Source organism: Haemorhous mexicanus, chromosome 3 (assembly GCF_027477595.1).
Source record: "Haemorhous mexicanus isolate bHaeMex1 chromosome 3, bHaeMex1.pri, whole genome shotgun sequence".
Classification (NCBI taxonomy): Eukaryota; Metazoa; Chordata; class Aves; order Passeriformes; family Fringillidae; genus Haemorhous; species Haemorhous mexicanus.
The window spans coordinates 2,417,938-2,443,944 of record NC_082343.1 but is presented as its reverse complement, the minus strand read 5'-3'; the positions used below and the strand labels follow the sequence as shown (position 1 = coordinate 2,443,944).

Here is a 26,007-nt window from a genome sequence, read left to right as displayed (position 1 = left end):
ACTTTGGCCAGAGGGAGCAGGGACACAAAATTTTCCAGGTGGCAAAAAGGGATTTATCCCATATACAGGACAGAATGAGAAAACATCTAAAATTCACATCAAATGTAAATCCCAATTCCCTTCCTGTCCCACAACCATCTCCTAAGGAAGACAGCAAAATGAAAGGACTGCCACCTTAGTGCTTTAAATTATTTTTGCTTTCCTATGTTTATTCAGATTTCTGATGTGTTTAGGGCCTCCTAGAGTGTTTTAAAATTGGTGTTAAAACAAATCAACTTGTACCTCCAGCAATTCTGATGAAACATCAAATTTGTAGTCTTTGCCATTTTCCTCCTCTGGCTCCATCCGTTTATAAAACAGCATGTAAGCACTGTGTGTCTTGGAGAAAAAAACATCTGTATAATTTTTGCTTTGAGAGAGAAATCATGAAATCAGAAATATAATCACACCATAAAGGTTTGGAAGAGAAATTACCTTTTCAAAGGAGAAGTCCATAAACTTATCAGTAACAGAATCATAAGTTTTTGTCTGTCAAGAAGAAAGCAAAGCCATTAATTACAAGCTTTTTAATGCTCAGTTTCTAACAGTTTGTGATAGTTCACTTGCACATTTCTTTCATGATATTTGTGAGGGTTGCTGACAATTTAGTTCTTGCTCAAAGCAATCTTGTTTCTTTTTTTCTTCTCTGGCCTCTTCTGAATTTTCAAAGCTACCATGCAATACTCTGCCTCCATCCCAAGCAATTTCCTGGCTCATCCATCTCCCTGACACCTCTTCTTTAGAGGCATCTAAAGGTATTTTATCTATGTGCCAAACAAAGGATTTTTTGTTTTATTTCAGCATATTGTCCTTCCCAGACAAGAGAAGTTGTCTGATGTCCAGGACTGCTTTAGTGAGATACTGTGTTATCTATAATGTGCTTTAATCCTGTACACAGCTGTAAATAATGATCAATTCAGGCACAACCTGACAACATCTGACTGTTGTTTGCATTAATAAAGGGTAAAAATTATTAATACAGGCAGCAATACAAGGCATAGACAAAGACCAAAATGCTCTTTTTTTTCCCAGAATACACCTAAGCTTGAAGTAATGATTCCTTCATCAATTGTCTGAGCTAAGCAGCCAGCCCAAGCAAGGATTCCTAAATCAGCTCCAGACTCACTTTTTTATCCCTGAATAAATGGTATGATAAAAACCAGATCTAGTACAGAAATACCTCTTGTTTGGAGAGACACTTCACTAATTAACTTTGCTTCTTGGTAATACCTGTGCTGTGTTTCTGAGAGCTTCCTTTTAAAGGCTGATACAAAGAGCTGGGTTGTAAGAGGTTGTAACAGAGACTGGAAGAGTTGAACATGACAAAAATTCAGGTGACAACTTACAGTCATTTCTCCTCCAAAGCATTCAGAAGCAAGCTGGGCAGAGTCGAAGGGTTTAACTTCAGCATCATTGAAAAGGTACCTGCAAGGCAGGAAGAGGCTTTCAAACAACTGCTGCTCATCTCCAGGGGCAAATAAAGCCTCCAAAATTCCTCAGAATGAAATATTCCTACTCATTTCTAATGTCTTGTTTAGATGCCAGCAAATGAAAATCTGGTCCCAAAGTGACTTCCTTCCAACAACAGCAAACAAGGAGGCACCTCTGGGATCCCCACTGGGGCAGGGATTAGGTCATGAGCTGATGCTGTTTCAGAAATGCTCTGGAGCACAGGAAGAAAGGAACCCTTACCTCCCATGCCAGGGCTCCAGTGAGAAATGGAGATACCCCATCCAAAACCAGCAGGCAGTGCTCCCTGCTTTCTTCTGTCTCCCTCCTCCTTCCCATGCCCATGGCCCTCCCCTTTCCCAAATTCTCCAGCCAGAACTGGAGCTGGATCCTCATCCAGAGTACCAAGCAGATTTCAGGCAGGACAATCAAGGAAATCTTTTGTACTGCAGTAATTCCAGTCTAGTCCCATCAGGAAGCAATCCCTGGCTGTGGGGAGGCCAGCACAGCATCCCCTGCCAGCTCTGTGTTTGAGGGACCACAAAACCCTCCTGAATACTGATCTGTAGGCCAATAAATCAATCAAACCTTCCAGCTATCAATTGCAACATGCTGTGCTTTCCAGAGGAACCTACAGGATGTATCCCCTATGGAACTGCACCTAAGCTTTAGTTATTCAAAATAAAGGAACAGAAAAGGCCCAGCTCACCACTTGTTGTTTTTGTAAGCATGAGGATTGACAATGTCCCTGATGAAACTGTAGTAATGGCCCCCATCTGCTGTTCCTGTGTGAACTGTCACACCAATCAGGTCATACTCATAACTCTCAGTTTCCTTCAGATATCCACCATCTTCCTTAAAACCTGAAAGAATTCAACACCATATTTCATCAGTTATTTCCTGTCTTGGGTTTAAAGACAGGTGTTTGCTAAGGAAGGCAGGAGCCTCCCCTGAAATGGAAAATGTAAACCTCCTCCCTCCAAATTGCTATACATTTTAAATTAAGGGGCTCTCAGGCAAAAAATATAGGAGCAGGAAGAACAGTTCTTTAGGGAAGAAAATAAAAAAGATAAACTAAACAATGCAATAAACTAAAACACCACCATCTTCCTTAAAACCTGAAAGAATTCAATACCATATTTAATCAGTTATTTCCTAACACCCAAACTTCAACATTAGCAACAAACTGGATGCAATTATTTGCAATTCCTCTCATACTTTATGAAAAAATATAAGAGTAATTCAAATTAAAAAAATATTTGAAACCAAAAATTGGCCATTTTTCTAATGTGAAATACAGTGTGTGCCTTTGGGAATATAGGGAATATAGGTTGATTAAAGCTATGTTTGATTTTATTTGCTTCTGTTCTCTACACAGGAAGTGAATACACAAATTAACACACAGTGTGTAACACAGACAGAGAGGCAAAGCTTGCTGAATCCATTTGAAGAGCAAACCTTCTTTCCTGTCGTTTTTCCCCATGAGGAAATCTTCAGTGTAGGGTGTCATATCCAAACGTAAAGGGAATGAAAAATGGGTGTTGACTTTCTCCTTCATCATGGTCACCATATTAAAGGTGTATCTCATGGTGTTGAAGCTTAAGATACGAGGTAGTTTCTTAAAACATGCCCTGGAGGATCACAAATAAACATGATTTACAAAAGCTTACATGGGTGAACTGGATTTTCACAGATTTTAAACATTTATTTCAAGTGTAACACTGGAGATCTGTTGCCAAGACATAAATATAAAATTCAGTGCCCCAGAGCAGGGCAGACTGAGTGGCAGCAGGAAGGTCAAGTTCAGCCCATTAAACAATTCTGTTCAGGCTGTCTTTGTACCTTGGAAGAAACAGCAAATTTACTCACATGGCAGGAACCAGCTTTCTAAAATAGTTCATAAAATAAGCCATGAATGAATTCAACAATGCAAATCCCCTCACTGCAGGGAGTTACCATCTTCCAAAAGACAGAGGCAGAACATCTCCTGCATAAAATCTCAGCAAATTTCCAATAATGATTTTCAAGTAAGTTACTCTCTCACCTATGTCATTTATAACAACAAGATTTTCCAACTCTAACCAAGGAATTTCTTAGCTCCAATACCAAGACAACATAAAATTTTAATTTACTTTATAAGCAGACTTTACAAAACATGGAAAAAATTTTAAAACTACAAATTCTAATTAAGAAATTCAGGGTGACATAAAACCTAAGCAATTATCCTGCACAATGAGTAACCAACCAACCTCTGAAAGCATTTAGGATTTTAAACCCAGGAGTAATGTTTCCAAAGGTACTCATTTCTGGGTTTTTTAATTTAAAAGGTCATGAACATTTTCCTGTGTCTTTTGCTAAGCTACTTTGGATTCTCTGTTTTGGAAATTTGATTTCCTTCTAATTTCTGGTTTGCACAGGGATCAGTCCTGCTCCATCTGAAGGATTCCTGTTACTCCCAAGGGAATTCCAGGGATTTACTGAAAAAAAAATCAGGAATATTTATTTCTTCCTGGCCACACCTTTTCTCAGCCCGCACTTTCTTCCCACAGTGAGAACACGTGTACATGTTGTCACCTTCCAAGGTGTCTTTAATTGTCACTTCATCAAGAGATTCCTACATGGAAAAAAAAACAAAAAAGGAGGTTACATTTATCTGGGACATTTATATCTTGTGCTTACATGGCCTGCTTTCCAAACCCCTCCCTTTCAATCTTACTTTCAGTTTAATTAACATTTCCCTAAGTTATTAAAATAAAGCCCCAAAATCTTTTACAGAAGAGCACACACCTGAACTAAGAGAAGAGCTTGACAGGCAAAACAGTTCCTAACCCATATACAGAATTAAGGAACCAGCTCTTAAAAATGGTACTCAATATTCCAAGAATTCAAATTTGTTAAATTCAAAATTCAACTGGGGAATAAGGGTTGTTTAAAAAGCTTGAAAACACAGAATTATGCTGGTGTAAGCCTTAAATTCATTTCATTACCAGTAGTACTTGCAAATGTTAAATCTTTTGACACTTACAGATCTCATATAAAATGACCACAGCATGTTTAAAACAAGTAAATAGTGATTATTGACTGTAAAACAACAGCCAGTGACTACTGCTGGCTCCAGCTGAGGGCACACAGCAGTGGAAAGCTGAAACTAAATTACCTCATACCATCAACCTCAAAACACCCCAAAACTGGAGGGCAGACAAAAAGCACTGACACCTTTGAGTGTGTGGCAGTGTTTTGTGCCCTGTGGAGCTGAGATCTGAGCTTCACCTCAGCCTGGCATTACTCACATAAATATTCTTCATGTCTGCCACCTGGCACCTCACTGTGTAGAACTCCTCAGCTGTCTGACTCACATGCTCACAGTCCTGAACCAAGGCAAGAGAAAAGCAATGCAATCACTATTTTTGAGAAGTTAGGAAATAATTGTCTTTAAAAGATCAGGTTAGAGAAGGAGCACTTACCAAAGAAACGACGTTGTTTGTGATAACACCTCCAAACAAACTTTTCACTGTGTTTTTCTAGGAATGAAAGAATAAATACATTCTGTCAAGGAAATCTGAGCAAATCCCTGAGTTCTCAAGCTCCCTTTTGCTCCCTCTCTTAATAACTCACCAGTTCTGGAGACATTTCCTCTATTTTTGTTATGAGGTCAGTGAAGAACTCAGTCATGTCCTTCTGCTCTCCAGTGTTCAAGGGCTGCTTGTCCATGGTGTAGGTTTTACAGAAAGGCCTTGGGTTGTAGGCCTTACATTCACTTTCCTTTGGAGAAAAGATACCAAACAACACCAAATCAACCCAAATCTTTTTCTTTTCGAGTAACACAGATGCACCACACACATATATGAGCATCTGCTTTTAAAAAGATAATTTTTACATACAATAATTTCCTAAATGTTTAAATGTTTCTGCTGAAATGCAAAGCAGTTTTTAACTAACTAATAATCATTATCATGATACCAGTGAGTAAAATATCATTAGTCAAAAAGTATCAAAATATTTAGGAAATATTAATAAATAATTCATTAATAAAATGAATCATTAAAATAAAATATCTTGGCTGAAGATGTAACATGCACTTTCTGCATGTCTGCTCAGACACAACACAAAATGTGAGAACATCAGCTTGGATTTATGTATTTCTGGACATTGCTGACTTAAATCTTGCCAAGTGCTCAATTCTCATTCAGACTCCTCTGTTTTCAGCTAGTTTTCAACAGGATGTGTTCAGCCAGAGAGAAAAATGTGCAGTACAAAGCAATTCTTTAGAATCCATCCCCATCCACTGCCTTGCACACTGGGAATGCAGGACTCACTCACTCTGTTCTCTTTTAAGGATGTACAACAGGACAGCACCTCCTGTACATATTGCCTTTTATAGAAAAGATAAAAATTGCCTTTTATAGAAAAAATAAAATATTGCCTTTTACAGAAAAAATAAAATATTGCCTTTTACAGAAAAAAATATTGCCTTTTATAGAAATAATAAAATATTGCCTTTTATAGAAATAATAAAATATTGCCTTTTACAGAAAAAATAAAATATTGCCTTTTATAGAAAAAATAAAATATTGCTTTTTACAGAAAAAAAGGTTTTCTCCAAGACCTCAATGGTAAGTCTTGCTATGACTTTCTGTTCCTATGTTATTTTCTGCTTAATGAACACCTAATTTAATAATTTCTATGATTCATGGGAGGCATTACAAGTCAAGATTCTTTACTCCATCTGTCTTCAAAGTGGTTGTGAATTTCTTACACTAGACCAGTGTCAAGACACTCAACTCTTCTCAGTTTTTTTTTCATTATTTCAGAATTGTTTCAGTGTTTTAACACCAGTGAACACCAGGGAACTGCTGGAATTTTGTTTGGTCCTGAAATTTCAAAATTTTGCTGCATTTCAATGGATTAATCTTTAAATATTGGAGCAAGGAAAATGCAAATAATAAAACTAATGAATTTTATTTTATCACCACCTCCCCAACACCTCTGTAATTCACTGATTCACCTGAACCATACAAAGAACCTCTAAAATAGGACAATTTCCACAATACCCTCTTTCACACCTACCATTAGGTATGTAAACATCTTCTGGAGTTCCAGCAGAGTGGTCTTGTGTTTCATATCTTCTGAATACTATCAGAAATTAATGAAAGGAGACTTGATCTTTTTGCTTATTATTATCCAAAAACATACATTAAACAGATGCAATATCCAAATAAAAACCCAATTACTTTATAATGGATCATTAAGAAAAATGATTGTGTACAGGAACACACAGTCTATTAGCTGCTTTTTGGAATTTTTATACTTATTTTACACTTTTTTTGGCATGTCAACATTAAACCTGAGAATAAAATAACTCTACTTTCTAAAAATTTTTATTGCAGGTAGGAGCTTTTGGGGAAGTATTAGAAAATATTAGTGGTTTTGGAATATTTTTTTTTAATTCCCAGATGTTGTGAGGGCTCTGAACAGCCCTCTCCATAATGCAATTCCTGTGCAGACCAGCAGCTTCTCTTATTTAGCTTTTTATTTGCATTTATAAATGGCAAATCCAGAAGTTACATGACAAGTACCAGCAATGAACAAGAAGATAAATTGATGAGGTCACTGCCAGTTAGGGTGTTTCACACAGTCTGTGTGCCCTGCTGATGTCAGGGACCAAAATGATATTTTCTCTCTCACAATCAAGAGATAAAAGTGATAATATTGCATCTCTGGATGTCAACCAAAGTATGGTAATTACAGGGCCTGCTGTAATTCTGGTAGCACAAGATAACGTGCTCTGGGACTTTATAAACATTCATGGAAAAACATTTCTTAACAAAATGACAAATCAGCAGTTAACAAACAACAGACAATTCACATAAACCCAAACCTGAATCAAGCTACTTGAAGGCAACAGAAATATGACTTTTACAACATTTTATTTCACTGCCACCTTAAGAACCTACCACATTAAATATTTAAGAAAAAAATCTCTTCAGACACCAGCAAAAGCATCCAAGTACACAAAAAGCAAACCAGACCCTGAAGAAATTCTCTTTATCTAGATGGAAGTCTTAGAAGGCAATCTGTATTTTTTCAGCATTTGCACGGATTCTGAATGTGAATTTCCACCCAAGCCCCCCACTCACCTTTGCAGTGAAAATTGCTTGTCTGGCCTCTGGGATCATGTAGAGCTGCTGAATAGTGGAGGCCAAGTAACACGTGGCTCCCAGGTTGGTTAAGCCCACAAACCTGCACTCAGCACGAACGTCATCGTGGGGCCAGTAATCCCACTTGTAAGGGGCATGGGAAGCTGTGGAAGGCAGGAAAACAGTCAGTGCAGAGTAAAATTGGCAAAAATACAAATACAGTGAAAAGCTTGATGTTCACACTCATAAAATTTCAAATAAAATAAAACGCACAGGACGAGGTGAGATGAGAATCTGACTCCAAGCTCTCAAAAGGCTGATTTATTATTTTATGATATTAAATTAAAAGAAATGCTATACTAAAACTATGCTACAGAAAGAGAGAGGACACATCAGAAGGTTGGACAAGAATGAGAGCTCGTGACTGACTCCTCAGAGTCCAACACAGCTGATGGAGATTGGTCATGAATTAAAAACAATTCACATGGAACCAATGAAAGAGGCACCTGTTGGTAAAAAAATCTCCAAAGCACATTCCCAAACTATCAGATAATTATTGTTTTCTTTCTTTTCTGAGGCTTCTCAGCTTCCCAGGAGAAGAATTTCTGGCTAAGGGATTTTTCAGGGAATATCATGGTGACAGTACATTTACAGGCATGAGCCAGACTGTGCCTGATCTTTGAGAAAATGGATTATATATTCCTCAGGAAAATCTTTAAAATCTTTGGAAAGAGCAGCAGCCTTCCTGCAACACCACTCTGGGCTGCAAGGGGCTCTCTGTGCTCTCCAAATGTCAAGTGAATCAGACTGAAAAAGCCATTTTCTTTTCCTCTAAGCTTTCTAGTGCTCTGAATTTCATACCAGATGTAGAGATGGATTTCTTACACAGGGAGGCACCAGACAAGTTTGGCAGGGCTGAGTGACTCTTTCATGAGCCTTGTTCTGACATGGCTGCCAAGAAAGCAGAAGAATGGCAAAGTTCTTCTCATCTGCCAGTCAGGAAGATGGAACCAGCTTAGACAATCCTCCCTGCTATCCCAGAAATTGGACACAGACCCCTGCAAGCACCCAGCTTGCTACTCATCCTCAAAGATGTCATTCTCTGAAAGCACAGTGTCCCACAAATAATTCAGTGCCTCTGCTGAGGTATATGTTCAGGTAAAGAGGAAAAAGAATCCCCAGAAATAATCTGGATTTATTTTACAATCCATAAAAGCTATGTGGGGTTCGAGACTTGAACTTTAAATCCTCAATTATTTTGTCACAGATGAAAGACTCATTAGGGATTCTTCTCAGTCCATGCTATCAGACAGAAATTCAGGAAATATCTGGCATCCTCACATCTTCAGAGACCAGACACTCGAGACTTTCTGTTGCACAACAAATAATAGCTGTAATCTTCATTTTGGCACTGGCACCAAAACAGCTATTAGCCCTGAAGCTCCAAGGAGGGAAGAAAAGAGGTTGAATTCTCCTGTTTGAGCAAACCTCAGTGCTGTGACCTCAGGTTACCTGGGCTGGTCAGCCAGTTGAAACAAAGCTCCCCTGCACATTTCACCTCCTAAAGGAGGTCATTAGCCTGGCAGAATAATCCAGAATTCCCTGCCTTGACTGCAATCCCTAAATGAGAGCATCCTAATTCAGCCTTTCTGATGTAAGGGCTCAGCATCTCTCCCTGCCTAGAGCTCATCAAGCTCTAATTGCAAAGCAATCAGTTGACTCCTCTGTACTTCACAGAGCAGCTGGGAGGATCTTCCACCTCCTTCCATCTGACAAAGAGCATTCAGGAATTTGACAAGGACTTTCTCAGGATGACCTTGTGTTCCCCACCCTGGGATTTTTTAAGTGACTGACTTCATTTGTGGAATAAAATTTTTCCTTCTCCATATGGATCTCAACTAGAAAGGCAAATTTGAGGCTCCTTGATGTCTATCTTCTTTATTCCTCACTGTTGTTATAGAAACCAGCTTTTTCTCAGGAAGAGATGGGGAAACTTGAAACCAAACTTGCCATGTTCACATTCTATTTTAAGCAAACTAAAGCTGAATTTTTTCCTCTCAGAATGACCATGCATTTCTTTATATTCCACCTTCTGAGGATGCTCCACTGATAACACCAGACATGATCTCTGACTTGCTGGAAAGTGAAGCACCTACTCTTTGAACTGAAGGGTTTTATCAGTCTTTAAAGAAGCAAAAGTCCAAAATGCTGCAAGAAATGTTATGAACAACTGAAGATACCTAAACCCACTCTTCAGTGAGATCAACCTGAATGAACTGGGAGCCCTGCCTGCCAAAAAACCACATTTAAAACCAAAGCCAGGATGGAAATTACTACTCTCTCCCCTAATGTTTCTCCTAAGAAGGACGGAGGGATAGGCCTAAGACCAAGATTTTTGAAGACTAGTAAGATTACAGGGATAACAAAGTGGAAAAGCCCAGTTTCAATCATCTTTGGATCACAACAGTGGAATAACAAACCCTTAAACAAATGAGGTTTCACAAGTCCTGGGCTGGGTGCACATCACAGGGACAACAGCACTGTGGCAGTTGTAATAAAATTAACATTTATGCAAGTGAGAAATGCTGGATATGGAGCAGGAGCACAGAGCAGATGGCTCTGGAGAACTTGGGATGAACAAATCTAGGGAAGAGTGTTTGGAAGCAATAACAACTGTGGTAAATGTTACAGAGGAATTACTGAGACTTGAAGTGAGGAAAACACTGATTGTTAAAAACAAATGATTGCACCTGGAGGGACAGAGACAACCTCAGCAGCAGATAATGTGCTCATAACAAACATAAATACCCAATATTTTCATAAAATATATTCTTCATAATATTTCTTCTGTACACAGGAGACCTTGGAAGGCCCCAGGCACAAGAGACTAGAACACAAAGCATTATTATGATCAGATCTCTCTTTACTTGCTGAATTGTAAGGCACTAAAATCAATTCCACAGATTCTAATAAATTACAGAACCTCAGGTTAGAGCAATTTTAACTGGGCATGTGAAAGGAAATCTAGCTAAAGCTAAAAATGCATAATGAGGATTTGCAAACCAAAGATAAAATATTAATTAGCTAGAAATGCTGGTGATTTCCATATTATACACAGGAACTGTGCTTCCAACAGGCAGGAAGCATGGAAGCCAAGAGGCACAGCAGAACTGCTTGATGCAGATATCTGGGTTCAGACTGAAGTCAACTACCAGAGGCTCTGAAAACATGCCAGGGCTGCTCAGAACTCCAATTCCATGTGGTTTCTTCACTTTGGTTTATGTAGAAATATTCCATGGCTCATGTCAGAAAGGAAAAGGGGAATTTAAAACCCAGCACAAGAGGATGAACCATGTAAAACCCAGTGCTACCCATGGGTACCTGTCATTTAACAGGAGCACACACTCCACATAATCACATTTAAGAACAGGTGACATGGAAATTATGATGGGATTTCATTGGTAGGTGAGCAAAAGATGCCAACACTTGTGTGACACTGCTCCAGGTGACAGGGGATAAACAGCAGAGCTATGAAGTGAATTCCCAGAGCAGAGTTAGTGGCCACAAACACTCCAGAGGTTCTTACACTGCATGTGCTGTGCCATGACCCAGTTGTGCAGCAGCCTGTAGTTTTCCACTGAGCCTTTCACCATTTCCACCAGCAAGTCATAAGCAGCAGCCCTGGAGGAGTGGGACTTGCACTTGGGCTGTTGTCTGTCCTTCAGACTGGGCAGCAAGAACAGGAGGTTGAAGATGTCCCTCAGAAACTCCTGGAAAACAGTCAAACTGGCACACTGAGCAGCCTGAATGCATTCTTAAAACATGAACCATATAGCAACAATTTTCTAGGAACTTCTGTAGACTTTCTGGACCTCTACCATGCAGAAGTTTCTGACTTGAGTACAAGTTCTGAATCACAAATTTCAACAACTCATACTGCATAAAGGGCACTGTAACCACATTATAGTCTAAAGAGGAACATACCACGTGGAAAAGAATCACAAAATATGACTGGTTTGATGATTGATAACCTGACAAACCAGACATGGATTCTCAGTAACTTTCAGGACTAGTTTCTCAAGCTTTTCTTAAGCTTTCCATACACCCAAGCTACATAAACCTGACCTTTCTTTGCATACCTCTATTTTAATTTCCACATCCTCCTCCACACTGCATTCTGTGAATTGAATTCTTACTCTCATTTCATCTGCAAGCTCTCCCTAAGTTAAATACACTTATCCAGCAGAACAACAGAAGCAGTCTGTTCAAATGCTGTCAGCAATGTCACATTTGGGCAATCAAATTACCTTCAGGGCCATTTTATGGCAACAGAATAAACAGACAAGATATAAACAACATCATTAGACACCAGGGCCTACTCTTCAGCTGAAAAGGCCCAATAATAAGTTCTGTAGAGTCTATAAAAAAAGAATCAATCTAAAATTTTTTTTTACACACAATTTGCTTTTTTTAAGACAATGCAGTTCCAAAGATAAAATAAATAGTTTTAATACAAATTAAATAGCTTTACTATAAATAAACAGTTTGAATACAAATAAAATAGTTTTTTAGCAAACTTCCCCTGCTTCACCACTTTTGCACCTCACAAGCAGGGGTGGAATGAATGCAACAATCTTGTAACAGATCTCTGACACTGTTGTTACTTTTAGATTGGTCTGCCCAGGATCTGGTCAAAATTAGCTGTTGTTAAGGACTTAAACCAGTTAATGCTGATCAACAGAAAAACATTTTAAGATAAGAAATGAAAGTAGATAAATTTGAGGGATGGAACAATTCTATCTTGGAAGAATTCTACCCTGGAATTACACAGCAAGGGAAGGAACTGCATGTGCTGCTTGCTAATAAAGGAATACGTGTGGGTTTGTCCATCATCCTAAGGCTAGAAATACAACAAACTTTCATTTATTGAGCCCTGCAATCAAAATGTGGAGGGAAAGGCCCAGTTTGGATCTCTCAGAGGTGCTGCAGTGTGCTCCTCACCTGGCCCTCCCGGGAGAATTTGAAAGGTGGTTTGTGCTTGATGACGCTGGTGGCGAGGCGGAGCAGCCCCGTGAGCCCATCGTCCTCGATGTTCCCATCCTGGTGGTCCAGGATCTCCCTGCTGGAGATGCACACACAGGGACAGAAGGAATGTCACAGCTCTGCCCCAGTGACACTGCACACTGCAAGGGACATGCTGGGGGCAAGGCTCACCTCCGAATGCAGTCAGCGAGGTGTCTGGCCAGAGCATCCAGATCGAGCAGGGTTGTCTGAGTCAAAAGAAAGAAAAGAAAACAAATGGGAAAGAATGATGGACTCCTTTTGGAGGAATGTTATTACTGCACACAGAAAAACAGAGACAATTAAAACTCATTTTCAGGCATGCTCTAAGCTAAGTTTTCTGATTTATGCTAAGTGGCTGTTAACTGAATTTAACTCTTTCAGCTTTAATCAAACACTTGATTAGCTCCTCCTTGGAACACACTGGAATTATCAACAGTGCAATTACCACAGATAATTACACTATTCCCATGTCTGTGACCTTCAACTAAATTCACCTTGTGTGTTGTAACCCCCCCTTTCTTGACCCTACAGAGTCACCACCTGAAGCTTCAAGAGCTACTAAGTACAGAGTAAACTGGGAGATGGAAAACATCCAAGAGCTGCTCAGAGTCCATCAGCTCTAAAGAACAAATGTCAGAAGACACAAATTAAAAGCAATAAACATTGGTAGGAATGCAAGGCAAACCCACCTGAGTTGCATCTTTGACATGAATGTTATCAATCAGTTTGCACAGCAGCCAGAAATATTCCTTACACCCAGGTCGCAGCACAGCTTCCTCTTCATAATCCTCTATCTGTGGAAAGAAATTGCTTTTGTTCTGAAGTAGAACACAAAATAACTGTATTAAAACAGCACAGGAAGCCAGTAACTGTGTTACAAGGGTATTACTTTTTTCAAGCCTCCAAGGTAAGTATAAGAACAATGTATTTTACAAGGGTAACAGTGTATGCTCTGTTTTTCTTCTGCAATATTTATTAATTTTCTTGAAAAACTGTCAGGATGATCTGCCAGACCTGTAAAAGATTTGTAGAATAGCGTGGAGTTCATTCCACCCACTGCAAATAACAAAAATATTCAGGATTAGACTGGACAAAACATAAAAACCTTGGGTTGATTTCAATTAGTAAATACACCTCTGATTTTAAACTCTCCTAAAAAGCAGACACATATTGCAAAATCTTCTGTAGATTGTTTTATTTAACTCTTTTTTAAAATATCTGTGTACATGGACATTGAAATTTAAAAACAAGAGCACTTTCCAAAAGCTGTCCTGCATTTCTCCAGGCACAGCCAAGCTGGAAATTACTCCAGTGCCACAGTTTAACCATTTTTAGAAAATTTCTGGAACCATCTAAACCAGAAGCCTTCATATCTCTGTGTATCTGAAAGAGTGTGTCAGACACAGCAATAATGTGCTACCATGTTTAGTTTTTATATTTTATATTTTTATATTATAGTATAAAATATATAATATTATATATTATATAGTTAAGGACATAAATCCTTATTTATATTACATTATATATTATACTGTATATTGTATAGTATATAGTACAGTATATATTATATAACATTATATTATAGTATATTAATATTATTTTATATTATAGTATCGTATATTATATTATAGTATAGTATATTCATTATTATATTTTATATAATATAAATTATTGAAGATTATATTAAATTATATATTTTATATATTATAGTTTTATATTTTACTTTTTAATATTAGTTTTATTTTTTACTTTTTAATATTATTTTTTTTGTATTTATTTTAAATTTTTTACTTTTTGACATTAATTTAAAATTGATCTTTGAGGAAGTCTTGTCAGTTTTTAAATTCTTACCCTAACTGGTTTCAGAGCTTGAGCATCAGGGAGAAATTTGAGCAGGGTTGATGCAGCCAGCAGCAGAAAGGAACGATTGATGGAGTCTCCCCCATCCAGGCCAGAGAGAGACAATTTGTACAAACCATTGCAGGACTCGTGGCGAACTGCAGTCTAGGAAAAAGAATGAAATTAACATGATTACACACATCCTCTGGAGGATTTTTTTCTTTTGTTTTTCTTTCATAGGTACATCAATTCCTCTCACAATATCTAAGAGGTTATCAGGGTTGAATGTGTCCTTCTAAAAGAGGGATTACAAATAAGGTGCATTTAAACTGCTCACAGAAAAATGCAATTTATACTATTCTCATTAAAAAGATTATTTGCTTGTGCCCTGTGTCTCAAGTTATGTATTTCCACGGGAATGATTACAGTGACTAGAACAGAAAATATCACATCAGGCAAATCAAGGAAACCTACGTGAATCCTGAATTTACCCTTACTCTTTCAGAACTGCTAATTAATCTAATTTCACTACAAAAACTATTTTCTTCTTCATTTTATTAATAAAAATCTCCACCATGTAATCAAGCTTTGGAAGTTTGCACTCTCTCATTTCCAGGGATTTTAAATCAAGCCAGCCTGTAAGCTTTTTCTGTGCTTGAGTAATAAAACAAGAGCTAAGAATTATCACACCATGTCCACCTTGGACCTTTAAGCAATCACCAATAAATATAAAAAAAATTCCACTATAATTGATGCAATTTTTAAGCCTTTATTCCATTTAAGCCTATAGACCAGCTTTAGTAAAAATCTGGTCTAGCTTTAGTAAAAATTTGGTCTAGCTTTAGTAAAAAAATTACTTAAAGCTAGACCAATCTTTGGTCATGACAAAGATCTTTGCATCAATTGTCATCCACCTCATTCTGTGATTCTAAGTATAGAAAAATAAATAGTAAAAAAAAAAACCTAATAATGTGAAAACCATAATGGAGGAAAATATTTCAGCTAATTCAAGTCAGGAGGCATCACCCAGAAATTTCAACAAATTACCCAGAAATTTCAACTAATTACCCAGAAATTTCACCAAATGGCAATGAAAAAATGACCTTCACACAGAAGCCAAGGAGCAAGGTGAGAGTTTATATTTTATAACCTGCTTTGCCACTGAGCACAGGTGCCACCTTCCACTGGTCACTTCTTACCCAGCACTGTAAAGGAGCTGAAGCAGATCCTGGCACTTGGAGCAGGAAAACACAAGCCTTGGACTGAATGGCAAGGCCAAGGTAATGACACTAATTAGGAATGCAGCAAGCTCCCCATTAGCATACCTCTGGAATAAGCAGGGTGAGTTTCTTGAGCCAGTCTTGCAAATGGTCACTGTCAGCCAGACTGGATTTCACCAAGGAGCAGCAGTGAGCCCAGCTCACCAAGAGCCACATGGAATAGTGAGTGACTGCAAGAGGAGAGGAACCCCTGTGAGCACAGCAAAGGCTTCCTGGGCAAAAGGAACATTTATTTCTGTCACAGCAACAGGCAAGACAAAATCTCTCTTGGCACTCAGAGTTTTACCAATATGCTGATGAAATACTGACCACTGTACTAATGCTGACCATCCAATTAGATGGCCAATTAATATTAGAAATATTACCAGTGAGGGGCACAGTCCTTTCCTAAATCTCTACTTCTTGACCTGTGAGCTGGTGCTTTTAATCACATCTTCACAATTATTTCCTGTTTTGCACTAATTTCTGTGGCCACGTTTGTGTTGCCTCAAACAAAAGTTCCATTGCAATCACCTTGCAGCCCCCAAGGAACTTTGGAAATTCTTAGGTCATGTCTTTGTAATGAGATTACAATGAGAATTTTGCAGTGCTTCAGACTCCATCCAGTGTCACCTTTCCTCTGTAAAAAGGCCAGCAAGTTTTCCAGGACTACCATTTCAAATACTCCATTTTCTCAAGGAATTATCAACAGAGAAAGCATTCTTCATCTTTCATTATTTAGGAGAGAGACTGCCAGCAGCAAGAGCCCAAGCACAGACCTATCAAATTAATGGCAGCAATTTCTGGGGCCAGTATCATCTGGGATTTATTCCTAGCAAACAAGGCCTGAACACTCAATTACAGATGTGTCCAGTGGTGTCCAGAACAGCTTTTTATGGAATAGGACCCCACCTGTTTTGCCAATGAAGCTTTTCCTCGTGGCAGAATAAAGAAAGCTGCTCTTGGAATAAGGTCTACATTTAATTTTTCAGGTGCAACCAGAGTTTATTCCTGGGATCTCCCTCACCTTCTACTTAACTTCCACCTGAATTTCCTATTTTCTTCTTTGCAAAGTACATTTCCATAGGATCCTGCCTGCACACCTCTGCCATTGGTTACTAATGCAGGATGAAGTGCAGCATGGGACTTGCCTCAATTTGCTGCTCACCTCATTGATACAACCTGAGCTGAAAATTCTCACATGGAATTTCTGCCAAAAGCTCAATAAGAAATGTTTTGGCAAGAGGGAAGCAGCTGAAAAACTCACTGAGCAGAAGATGCTTCCAACCACTGCCCCAGCCTCACTCCCAAAATAAAACTGAATTTCCCCCCTTCCTGGTCTTAGATAAAGTTTGGGGATGAGGGGTGGGAGCAGGAATGGGGGAAAATCCAGATGGGATTCAGCCAGGAAAGAGGATTGGGAGAATCTCAATGAGGTTTCAGCCAGAAACAGAAGCAGGAAAAAGCCAGACAGGAATTCTCTGGAAAGCTTAATCAGGGGAAAACCCAGACTGGATTTCACCTGGAATTGGGATAGGAGGAAAACCAGACTGGATTTCACCTGGAATTAGGAGTGAAGGAAAACCAGACTGGATTTCACCTGGAATTAGGAGTGAAGGAAAACCAGACTGGATTTCTCCTGGAATTAGGAGTGAAGGAAAACCAGACTGGATTTCACCTGGAATTAGGAGTGAAGGAAAACCAGACTGGATTTCTCCTGGAATTAGGAGTGAAGGAAAACTGGACTGGATTTCTCCTGGAATTAGGAGTGAAGGAAAACCAGACTGGATTTCACCTGGAATTAGGAGTGAAGGAAAACCAGACTGGATTTCTCCTGGAATTAGGACTGAAGGAAAACCAGACTGGATTTCTCCTGGAATTAGGACTGAAGGAAAACCAGACTGGATTTCTCCTGGAATTAGGAGTGAAGGAAAACCAGACTGGATTTCACCTGGAATTAGGAGTGAAGGAAAACCAGACTGGATTTCACCTGGAATTAGGAGTGAAGGAAAACCAGACTGGATTTCACCTGGAATTAGGAGTGAAGGAAAACCAGACTGGATTTCTCCAGGAATTAGGAGTGAAGGAAAACCAGACTGGGTTTCACCTGGAATTAGGAGTGAAGGAAAACCAGACTGGATTTCAACTGGAATTAGGAGTGAAGGAAAACCAGACTGGATTTCTCCTGGAATTAGGAGTGAAGGAAAACCAGACTGGATTTCACCTGGAATTAGGACTGAAGGAAAACCAGACTGGATTTCAACTGGAATTAGGAGTGAAGGAAAACCAGACTGGATTTCTCCTGGAATTAGGAGTGAAGGAAAACCAGACTGGATTTCACCTGGAATTAGGAGTGAAGGAAAACCAGACTGGATTTCACCTGGAATTAGGAGTGAAGGAAAACCAGACTGGATTTCTCCTGGAAATTAGGAGTGAAGGAAAACCAGACTGGATTTCACCTGGGAAGTGGCTCAGGGAAAACCTGGACCAGATTTCACTGAAAATCCAGATGGGGGAAAACATGGACTGGATTTCCTCTGGAAAGTGGATTAGGGAATAACCACGACCAGCTTTCACCCTGAATCCAGACTGGGGAAAAAACCCAGACTGGATTGCACTCAGAACCAGGGATATTTCCCTGGAGCAAAATGATTTTCCATCATTCTAATGATGGAATAAACCAAAATAATAAACCATCATCAATTTGCTGTCCCTATTATTAGTTCCTGACACAGCTGTTTTGCAGCACTGACCTTCATGCCTTGACCTGTGATCAGACTGAGCCTTCAACACCCTGATGGGAAGAAGAGAAAATCATTTGAATTTTATCACAGCACATAACAGATCCTCTCTCAGAAATACAAGTACACACAAGGCACAACACAGTTACTCTTAAGTAACCACTTGGAAAATGATTCATCTCAAAAGGATTCATTGCTTGCAGTATTCAAAATTAGCAACAATAATAAAACTATGAAAACCTTCAAGTCCCCCCCATAAAGCTTTACTGACTGCAAGATTAAAAGCCAAGGAGAAGTACCCACAGCCCCTTCTTTATTTTATCCAAAACAGAGATGTCAGAGCTAAGAACTGACCCATCCAGAAGAAATTTAGTTTTCTTCATGAAGGAACCACACTCTGAATAAATATTTGCAAACTTTAAATGTTTCTATTTATTTACCTCCATTTTTATTGATTACAATAAAAGGTCATGAAACCAAAAATATAGCATATATACTTAAAAAATTTTCCTGCAACTCAACTAGAGGTCAAAGTTAAGCACACTTGCAGACTGGAAATGTTCTGAATGTCCTTAACAGTCTTTTAAAAATAAGGTAAAACAACTATCCATCACTTGGAATCAATTCTACAACAGCAATGTAGCAAAAACCTGAGCTCCCCAGCATCAGTCTGCCTGCCACAATGCAGCCTTACACAGAACTGCTTTTCTCAGGATAAAAAGGCAACAGGACCAAAATCTCCACTAGGTCACATTCTGCCTTCAGTATCAGCAGGATGGGAAAAATAAGTCAAAACTGACAGACAACTAAGCAATATGAAAGTGAATTTATTTGAATTTCTCCTTTACGCTGCCTTGAAATTGAGAATGCTCTGGAGAAAACAAAGAAGGGATTTTGGTGTCACAGACATATTTTATGAAAAATCCTTTTGCTAGGATTTTTCTCCTGAGAAGCTGAGAGGCCTCAGAAATGAAATGTAAACAATGATTATCTGCTGCTGTGGAATGCAACAGGTGGATCTGTGATTGGTCTCAGGTGGTTGTTTTTAATTAAGGGCCAATCACAGTCCAGCTGGCTCGGACTCTCTGGTCACTCACAAGATTTTATCATCATTCCTTTCTATTCCTTTCAGGCCTTCTGATGAAATCCTTTCTTCTATTCTTTAGTATAGTTCTAGTATATAATTTTCTTTTAATATAATATAGATCACAAAATAATAAATCAGCCTTCTGAAACATGGAGTCAAGATTCTCATCCCTTCCCTCGTCCTGGGACCCCTGAGAACACCTCCACATTTGGTGACCCCAGTGAGGAACATTCCCACATTTTGGCAAGAGAATTTGTGTCATTTACAGTTTATCCACCCTGAGCACAGAGTTCTCACCCCTCTCCCCTGTGCCACTGCAGGAGGTGACTAAGAAAAGCAAGTTACAGCCTCTGGAGCTCAGGGTGTGGTGTGGCTGCCAGCGGGAGCACAGCTGGAAGAGCCCCGGGGTGGGTCCTGCAGGGAAGCAGCGATGGAAATGTGCACACTCATCAGCTTTATCACAAAGATAAGAAGATTTGTACCTAGGTGCCAAGTTGTCATATGTATAAGCAACTGACATAAGTCGCTGAATCAAACTGGTTCCCTGGACAAGTACAAGAAACACCTTTAAAAATTGAAGTCGAAAGAAAAAAAAAAAAAAAAACAAGTTAATATAACAACAAGCTTTTTGATCTGTTTTTCAATTATACACACTGTGTGAATCTAAATAAACCCACCTGTGCAGAGGAGGAAGGGCCAAAGGCAAATCACAGCATCTTCACAGTTAACAATTTACTGGGTTTATTAAAGCAGAGCTAAAATCCTTTGTTTCACTGACTAGGTCTAGATGCTAAAATTTCATTCTCTAAAGAAGACAATTCAACTGAATAGGAAGATCAACCATTTATTCAATCCTTCTAGTAAAAACATGGTATTTTTTTAAAGCATAAACTACTCACAACCTTTTAAAAACCTTAGGTTTGAGGAGAACAGGGCTGAGGATGAGGTTGGACACTTAAATTTTGCCTATCTCTGTGATCAACACATTTTACTGGCTAACCACTCTCTAAAAATATTCATCTTTAGCCAATCAATCTGACAGAATACACAGAATTTTAAAATGCAAGTGTGAAGAAAATCTTAAAATACTTAAATACAAATCAATTGACAACTAAAAATTTAAAACAAATTAGAGAAAACAACAGCAGCATTTACATGTTCAAAAATTTAATACATGTGCTAAGTTCCCTACATGACAGTGATTTAGGGATTTAGCAAAAATGGCTGATATTTATAGAACAGTTAAGGTCTTTCCAGGTATAACAAAGAGGAAGTTTGGCTCCAGCTCAGAGTTCAGACCTGCACTTTTTGGCAGTCACAGCTGGTCCTGTGCCCAAGAAACTGATTTACACTGAAAGTTTCCCTGATGCCAAAATATCCCACGTGCCTGGCCTGCCTTAGGAAATCAGCATGCAGCAATCTGGCAGGAAGGTTCACAGCTGCAGGTAAGTTCACACCCACTCAGATCTCCCTAATAAAGTTGTTTTTGTGTTTACTAAAGCAATCCAACATGGATTTAGCGAGGACAAGGGCAGCTCATGTTATAAATACAGGTCAATAATAATATGCTACTGTAAAAAAGGACTGATCAATTCAGGAAACAAAATCTAAGAAACAGGGACAAAGCACTGGAATTCTGAATTCCCAATTAATGTGTTCATCAATGACCAAAAAACCACCTTTTGGCTGCCAGGTTTACAGCTATTCAAATACTTTTCTAGAGAACAAGTAAGAGATCAATTATACTACTGAGATCAATTACTACTACTAACTTTTCCACTCCATGCTTTCAGTACTAAAATAAGGACTTCACATTGACTCTTTCAGCAAAGGAGTTGTTTCCCAGAGCTCCCAGAACCTCTGTGTGTCTCCTACCTCTGTCAGCCGGGGGATGTGGAGGCCCTTGACGTGGTCACTCGTGGTTTTCCTGGACTTGCCCGGCCACGTCCTTTTCCTGTGGCTCTCTGCTACCCCAGACCAGGCAAAGACATCGTGGTAAGCCAGATCCAGATCTGAGGGATCCACTGCAAACTGGCAGATCAGCTTCAGCAAGCAAGCAAGACAGTCCAGCTGCCACTGGGAAGGGGAAGGAAAAGAAATCTGTCACTGTCCTATCTTCTGGAGAAATCCCCTTGCCCAGGATTCTTCTCCTGGGAAGCTGAGAAGCCTCAGAGGAAAAGGAAAACAGTATTATCTCATTTGCTTCTCCTGTGTTTTGCTGCTTTGGAACATGTTTGGAGGTTGTTTATCCAACACTGGTCTCACGTGAATTATTTTAACTTAATGACTGTGGTGGTGTTCACAGGGGTCCCAGGAGAGGGAAGAGATGAGAATCTTGACTCCATGTTTCACAAGGCTGATTTATTATTTTATGATCTATATTATATTAAAAGAAAATGATATATTAAAACTTACTAAAGGAATAGAAGAAAGGATTTCATCAGAAGGCTTGAAAGGAAAGAAGTGGAAAGAATGGAATGATAACAAAAGCTCGTGCTGACTGGGATTGGCCATTAATTAGAAACAACCAATCACAGAGGCACCTGCTGCATTCCACAGCAGCAGATAATCATTGTTCTTCTTTTCCTCTGAGGCTTCTCAGGAGAAAAACCCCAGCAAAAAAATTTTTCATAAAATATGTCTGTGACAGGACTCTGGAAGGAAACCCCAGTTTTCATTATTATCTTTTAGCCTTCTGTCTGTATCCTTTCTGTATTCTTTAATATAGTTTGGTTTAGTATTCTTTAATAGAATAAAATAATAAATTAGCCTTCTAAAAACATGGAGTCAGATTCATCATTCCTCCCTTCATTGGGGAACCCCACAAATACAAGAGAAATCTTCAATTTTGAGGGATTTATTTAACACATAATTCAACGCCTGCTATGGAATTTGCAACTGAAAACCTCAGCAAGGTATAAAGGAGAGAAATCTAGAAGTAACTTGAATTTAGCTCAAACTAATGATAGAATAATAATGGAAAAGATGATTATTAGTCATTCTTAGAGAACATGTTCATAATTGAGAAGTATCTCTATTAGCACCACAGCCACCATGCTAATTGTCTCACTGACAGCAAGGGGAAATGGTATTCCTTGGCTCTTAGACAAGGGAAAGATAATTCACAGATTACTGCTTTTAATGCAGACTATAATAAATGATTCTCCAAATAACAACCTTCCCTAAAATAAGCAGAAAAAAGAGCAGAAATAAATATTTACTCCAATCATGTTTGGCTACTTTTGACTTCTTTAAAGAAGTATGATCTGTTATAGTAACACCAATGCACTTGCAATCATTCCTGAGGAAGGAACTCAGATTTTTTTTTTTCCCCTCTAAGGTTCCGTGAGCTACAATTTTGAGTTCTACAATTTTAAGAAGAGACAACCCTCCCCAGAATCCATAGGAAAAAAAGAAGGGTGGTTTTAAAAGATAAAAAAGCAGAAGTATATGTATACTTTCTTTTTTAAAATAAGCTCTTCCAGGAATATAAAATATTAAAATAAAAGATGCTACTACCTAGAGGCTGGTGGTTTCAATCAGAGAATGGATCTATTTCACTACAGAAAAATAACTGTACCAAAGGCTCAAAGTATTAAAAGTCTTTACAAATACCAGGAATGTTCTTCTGGAGAGAAAGGCAGAGTGAACACCTACCACAGTCCACGATTCCTGTTCCTTAGGCTCTAGGATTCCAGAACTGAAAATTTCCAGTAACTGTTGGAGCCCTCCAGCAGCAACAAACTGTAAGCATATGATGGAATCAATGTGAGAAAAAGCAGATGCAGAAATACCACTAAGATCAGTGAGATACCAACTAAGCTTTACAAATTAATAAACAAATTACAAATTATTCAGCCAGATATTTTACGAAAACAAATGAAATAATTGTACATGGCTACCACAAATTTACAAGCCTGATAACACAGAAAAACTTGCAAACGTTATCCCTAAATTTGAGATAAAAGATTTTAGGATAAATAATGTTTTAAAGGGGTTTTTATTTCATATTTCTCTTTAAAAAATTGTCTTAGGTATCATAAAATACTGCAGGAAAAACAAACCTTGCAGCTCCACGTGTTTTTACTGTTTTCTATTTGATCTTCACTCGAATCATCTGAGTCTGGGTAAAGATCACTGTAACTTCCCTGAAGATAAATAAGATTAGGTGTAAAAACAGCTAAGGAATTGCAATATTCTAAAATAAACCACCAATCTGTGCTGTGGTTCAGAGAAACACTGAGATTCTGAGCAGGGAAATTACCGTTGATTCCCTTCTTATCCTCCTGTTGGGCTTCCCCAGAGCTTCAATGATCTCCAGGGCATACAAAAGTTTATGGGCACTTTTAATTCTCAGAAGGTCCTTCCAGCTAAAGCCATCATTACCCTGAAAAGATGAAAAAAGATAGAAAACAATTAATACAATTATATGTAATGCTCATCTATCCAAAAATTCAGGGAGAGGATTTTTCAAGTGGCACGGACAAATTATTTGGGGTTTAATTTCATCTGTTATCTGAAATCAGACACTATCAAGCAGATTTCTATACATGATTAACAACCTGAATAATGAAAAGGCAATATTATTCCATGCTAAAATACACACAGTTTTACATTAGAAAGCCAATGTCGCACTGTAACTGCCACCAAAAGTTTGATGCATGTGTGCATAAAAAGCTGTAATGTCTACAATCTGTTAGGATGTAATTTCAACCACTTTTAAAGAGGCTGAGTAATATTTTTATCTGTAGAAATCAACTGTGCTTCCAAGCAACCCATGCTATGAGCTGAGGGAAGAGAGTACAAAAGTATCACTACCACAACAGGCACAGTGTTAAAGCCAGGCTGCAGCTGAAGAAACTGCCCTTTCCACCCAAGTAAAAAGATTGTGATCATTGATACTGACTATTCTTTTGATTTATAAAATCAACTTTGCAAATAAATGATAAAAACAACCTTTGGGAGCCAAGCTGACATCTCTGTTAGTTTTAGATTTATTAGGTTTACTCTTGTCTCAGGACACTTAAGAGATTTACTACATAACATTCCTATTTGGGGAAATTTTAACTTAAGCACTGGATGCTAAAAAAATCGAGTATAACAGAGAAAAACATGTAAAACTTTGTTCACCTGCTCATCAGAAATATTCTGGAATGCCTGCAGCATATTAGGGCATGTTGGTAGGAGCATTAACAGTTCCCAGACACGTCTGGATAAGTTTTCTGCATGGAGATGGAGCTCTTCACACCTTGCACTCTGACAAACCAAAGCATAACCATCCTTACTGTGAACTTCTTTGAGAAAATGACATGTCAAAGCCCAAAAATGTATTTATTTGTAATTAAGAAGCTGTTTCATATCTAATAACTAAATCTGTAATTAGGATATGATAAATTGAGGTCTCAACTTGCAAGAAACTAAGTTACGTGATCTTTAAATCATATCACATATTTTGAAATATTTAAATGCAGATAAAACTTATCAATAAATTACAGGTTCAAATGTACTATATATGATTTAATTTCCCTCAAGCTGATGATGGCATACAAGATGAAGCTTGGGTTTTTGCAATAAAACTTTACAAACCTTTCTTCAAGCCAATTCCCATTATGAGTCACCACGTCAACTTAATCAATATCATTTCTTAAGAATTGCTTTTATAGCTTCTGCAATATTTAGAACATTCAAACGTATCAGAACAATATTACTGCTAAGAAAAAAGGAGAATTATGAAGATTTTACCACGTGAATGAGCAGGCATCAAACATCTCTAGCAACTGAACAGAGTAGACAAAAAATAGGCTACACAGGAAAACCAGGTCCAATGAAATAAGACTTAAATGTAATTGTTCTAATGAAATTACTCTGAATTACCTCACTATCTTCCATAGCCACTTCTCCAGAAGGAGGCTTAAAAGAGGCCAGCATCTCTAACAAATCAAACAGGGTGGTGAGATGAGGTTCTTGCAGGAGTAAGAGCATTGGAATGTTGTCCTTCTGAGGAGGAGGTAGGCAGGAGGCTGGGAGCTGGACACCTTCCCCTTTGCGTTCCCTCCTGGGGGCCCCGAGGGACACGAACACCATCTGCAGCAGGGACAAGGAGCAGAGACACAGCTTTATGACAAGCATGCAATGTTTTCACAAGGGTCAGAATTAAAAAATTAAAGACAATTTTTTTGTTTTGTAGTCAAATCTCGGCTTTGCAGCATTTTCAGCAAGTGCCACAAAGGAAGTTTGGGTTTGCTTTAAGGCATTCATGGGGTAGCTGCACTTGATGCCTCAGGTTTTAGCTTTTATGTTTTTCAGGTTCTGTGCTGCTTTAGTGTGTGGGTCTGGGCTTCATATTATGGGATGCTGAGCTCTGTGCACAGAGCAGGGAGACAAAACAATTC

General features: G+C 38.5%; 1 protein-coding gene across 11 annotated transcripts in view; it reads right to left on the bottom strand.

Annotated features, from left to right (window-relative positions):
- The window catches only part of USP34 (ubiquitin specific peptidase 34), a 113,843-nt gene that overhangs the window by 24,130 nt on the left and 63,706 nt on the right, over positions 1-26,007 (bottom strand). For 10 of the 11 annotated variants that reach the window (XM_059840496.1, XM_059840502.1, XM_059840500.1 and 7 more), the window contains exons 29-53: positions 25,490-25,699; positions 24,746-24,871; positions 23,880-24,002; positions 23,680-23,763; positions 23,273-23,359; positions 21,491-21,691; positions 20,098-20,180; positions 18,541-18,581; positions 15,854-15,978; positions 14,541-14,693; positions 13,379-13,483; positions 12,840-12,895; positions 12,627-12,747; positions 11,212-11,395; positions 7,626-7,789; positions 6,556-6,621; positions 5,104-5,250; positions 4,953-5,009; positions 4,779-4,856; positions 4,008-4,102; positions 2,947-3,119; positions 2,198-2,351; positions 1,386-1,464; positions 475-528; positions 283-378 (exon numbers count right to left, since the gene is read on the bottom strand). In XM_059840496.1, coding sequence (XP_059696479.1) covers positions 283-378; positions 475-528; positions 1,386-1,464; positions 2,198-2,351; positions 2,947-3,119; positions 4,008-4,102; positions 4,779-4,856; positions 4,953-5,009; positions 5,104-5,250; positions 6,556-6,621; positions 7,626-7,789; positions 11,212-11,395; positions 12,627-12,747; positions 12,840-12,895; positions 13,379-13,483; positions 14,541-14,693; positions 15,854-15,978; positions 18,541-18,581; positions 20,098-20,180; positions 21,491-21,691; positions 23,273-23,359; positions 23,680-23,763; positions 23,880-24,002; positions 24,746-24,871; positions 25,490-25,699 — 2,862 coding nt within the window. The remainder of the gene's footprint in view (positions 1-282; positions 379-474; positions 529-1,385; positions 1,465-2,197; positions 2,352-2,946; positions 3,120-4,007; positions 4,103-4,778; positions 4,857-4,952; positions 5,010-5,103; positions 5,251-6,555; positions 6,622-7,625; positions 7,790-11,211; positions 11,396-12,626; positions 12,748-12,839; positions 12,896-13,378; positions 13,484-14,540; positions 14,694-15,853; positions 15,979-18,540; positions 18,582-20,097; positions 20,181-21,490; positions 21,692-23,272; positions 23,360-23,679; positions 23,764-23,879; positions 24,003-24,745; positions 24,872-25,489; positions 25,700-26,007) is intronic. The other variant, XM_059840499.1, reaches the window with a different exon arrangement.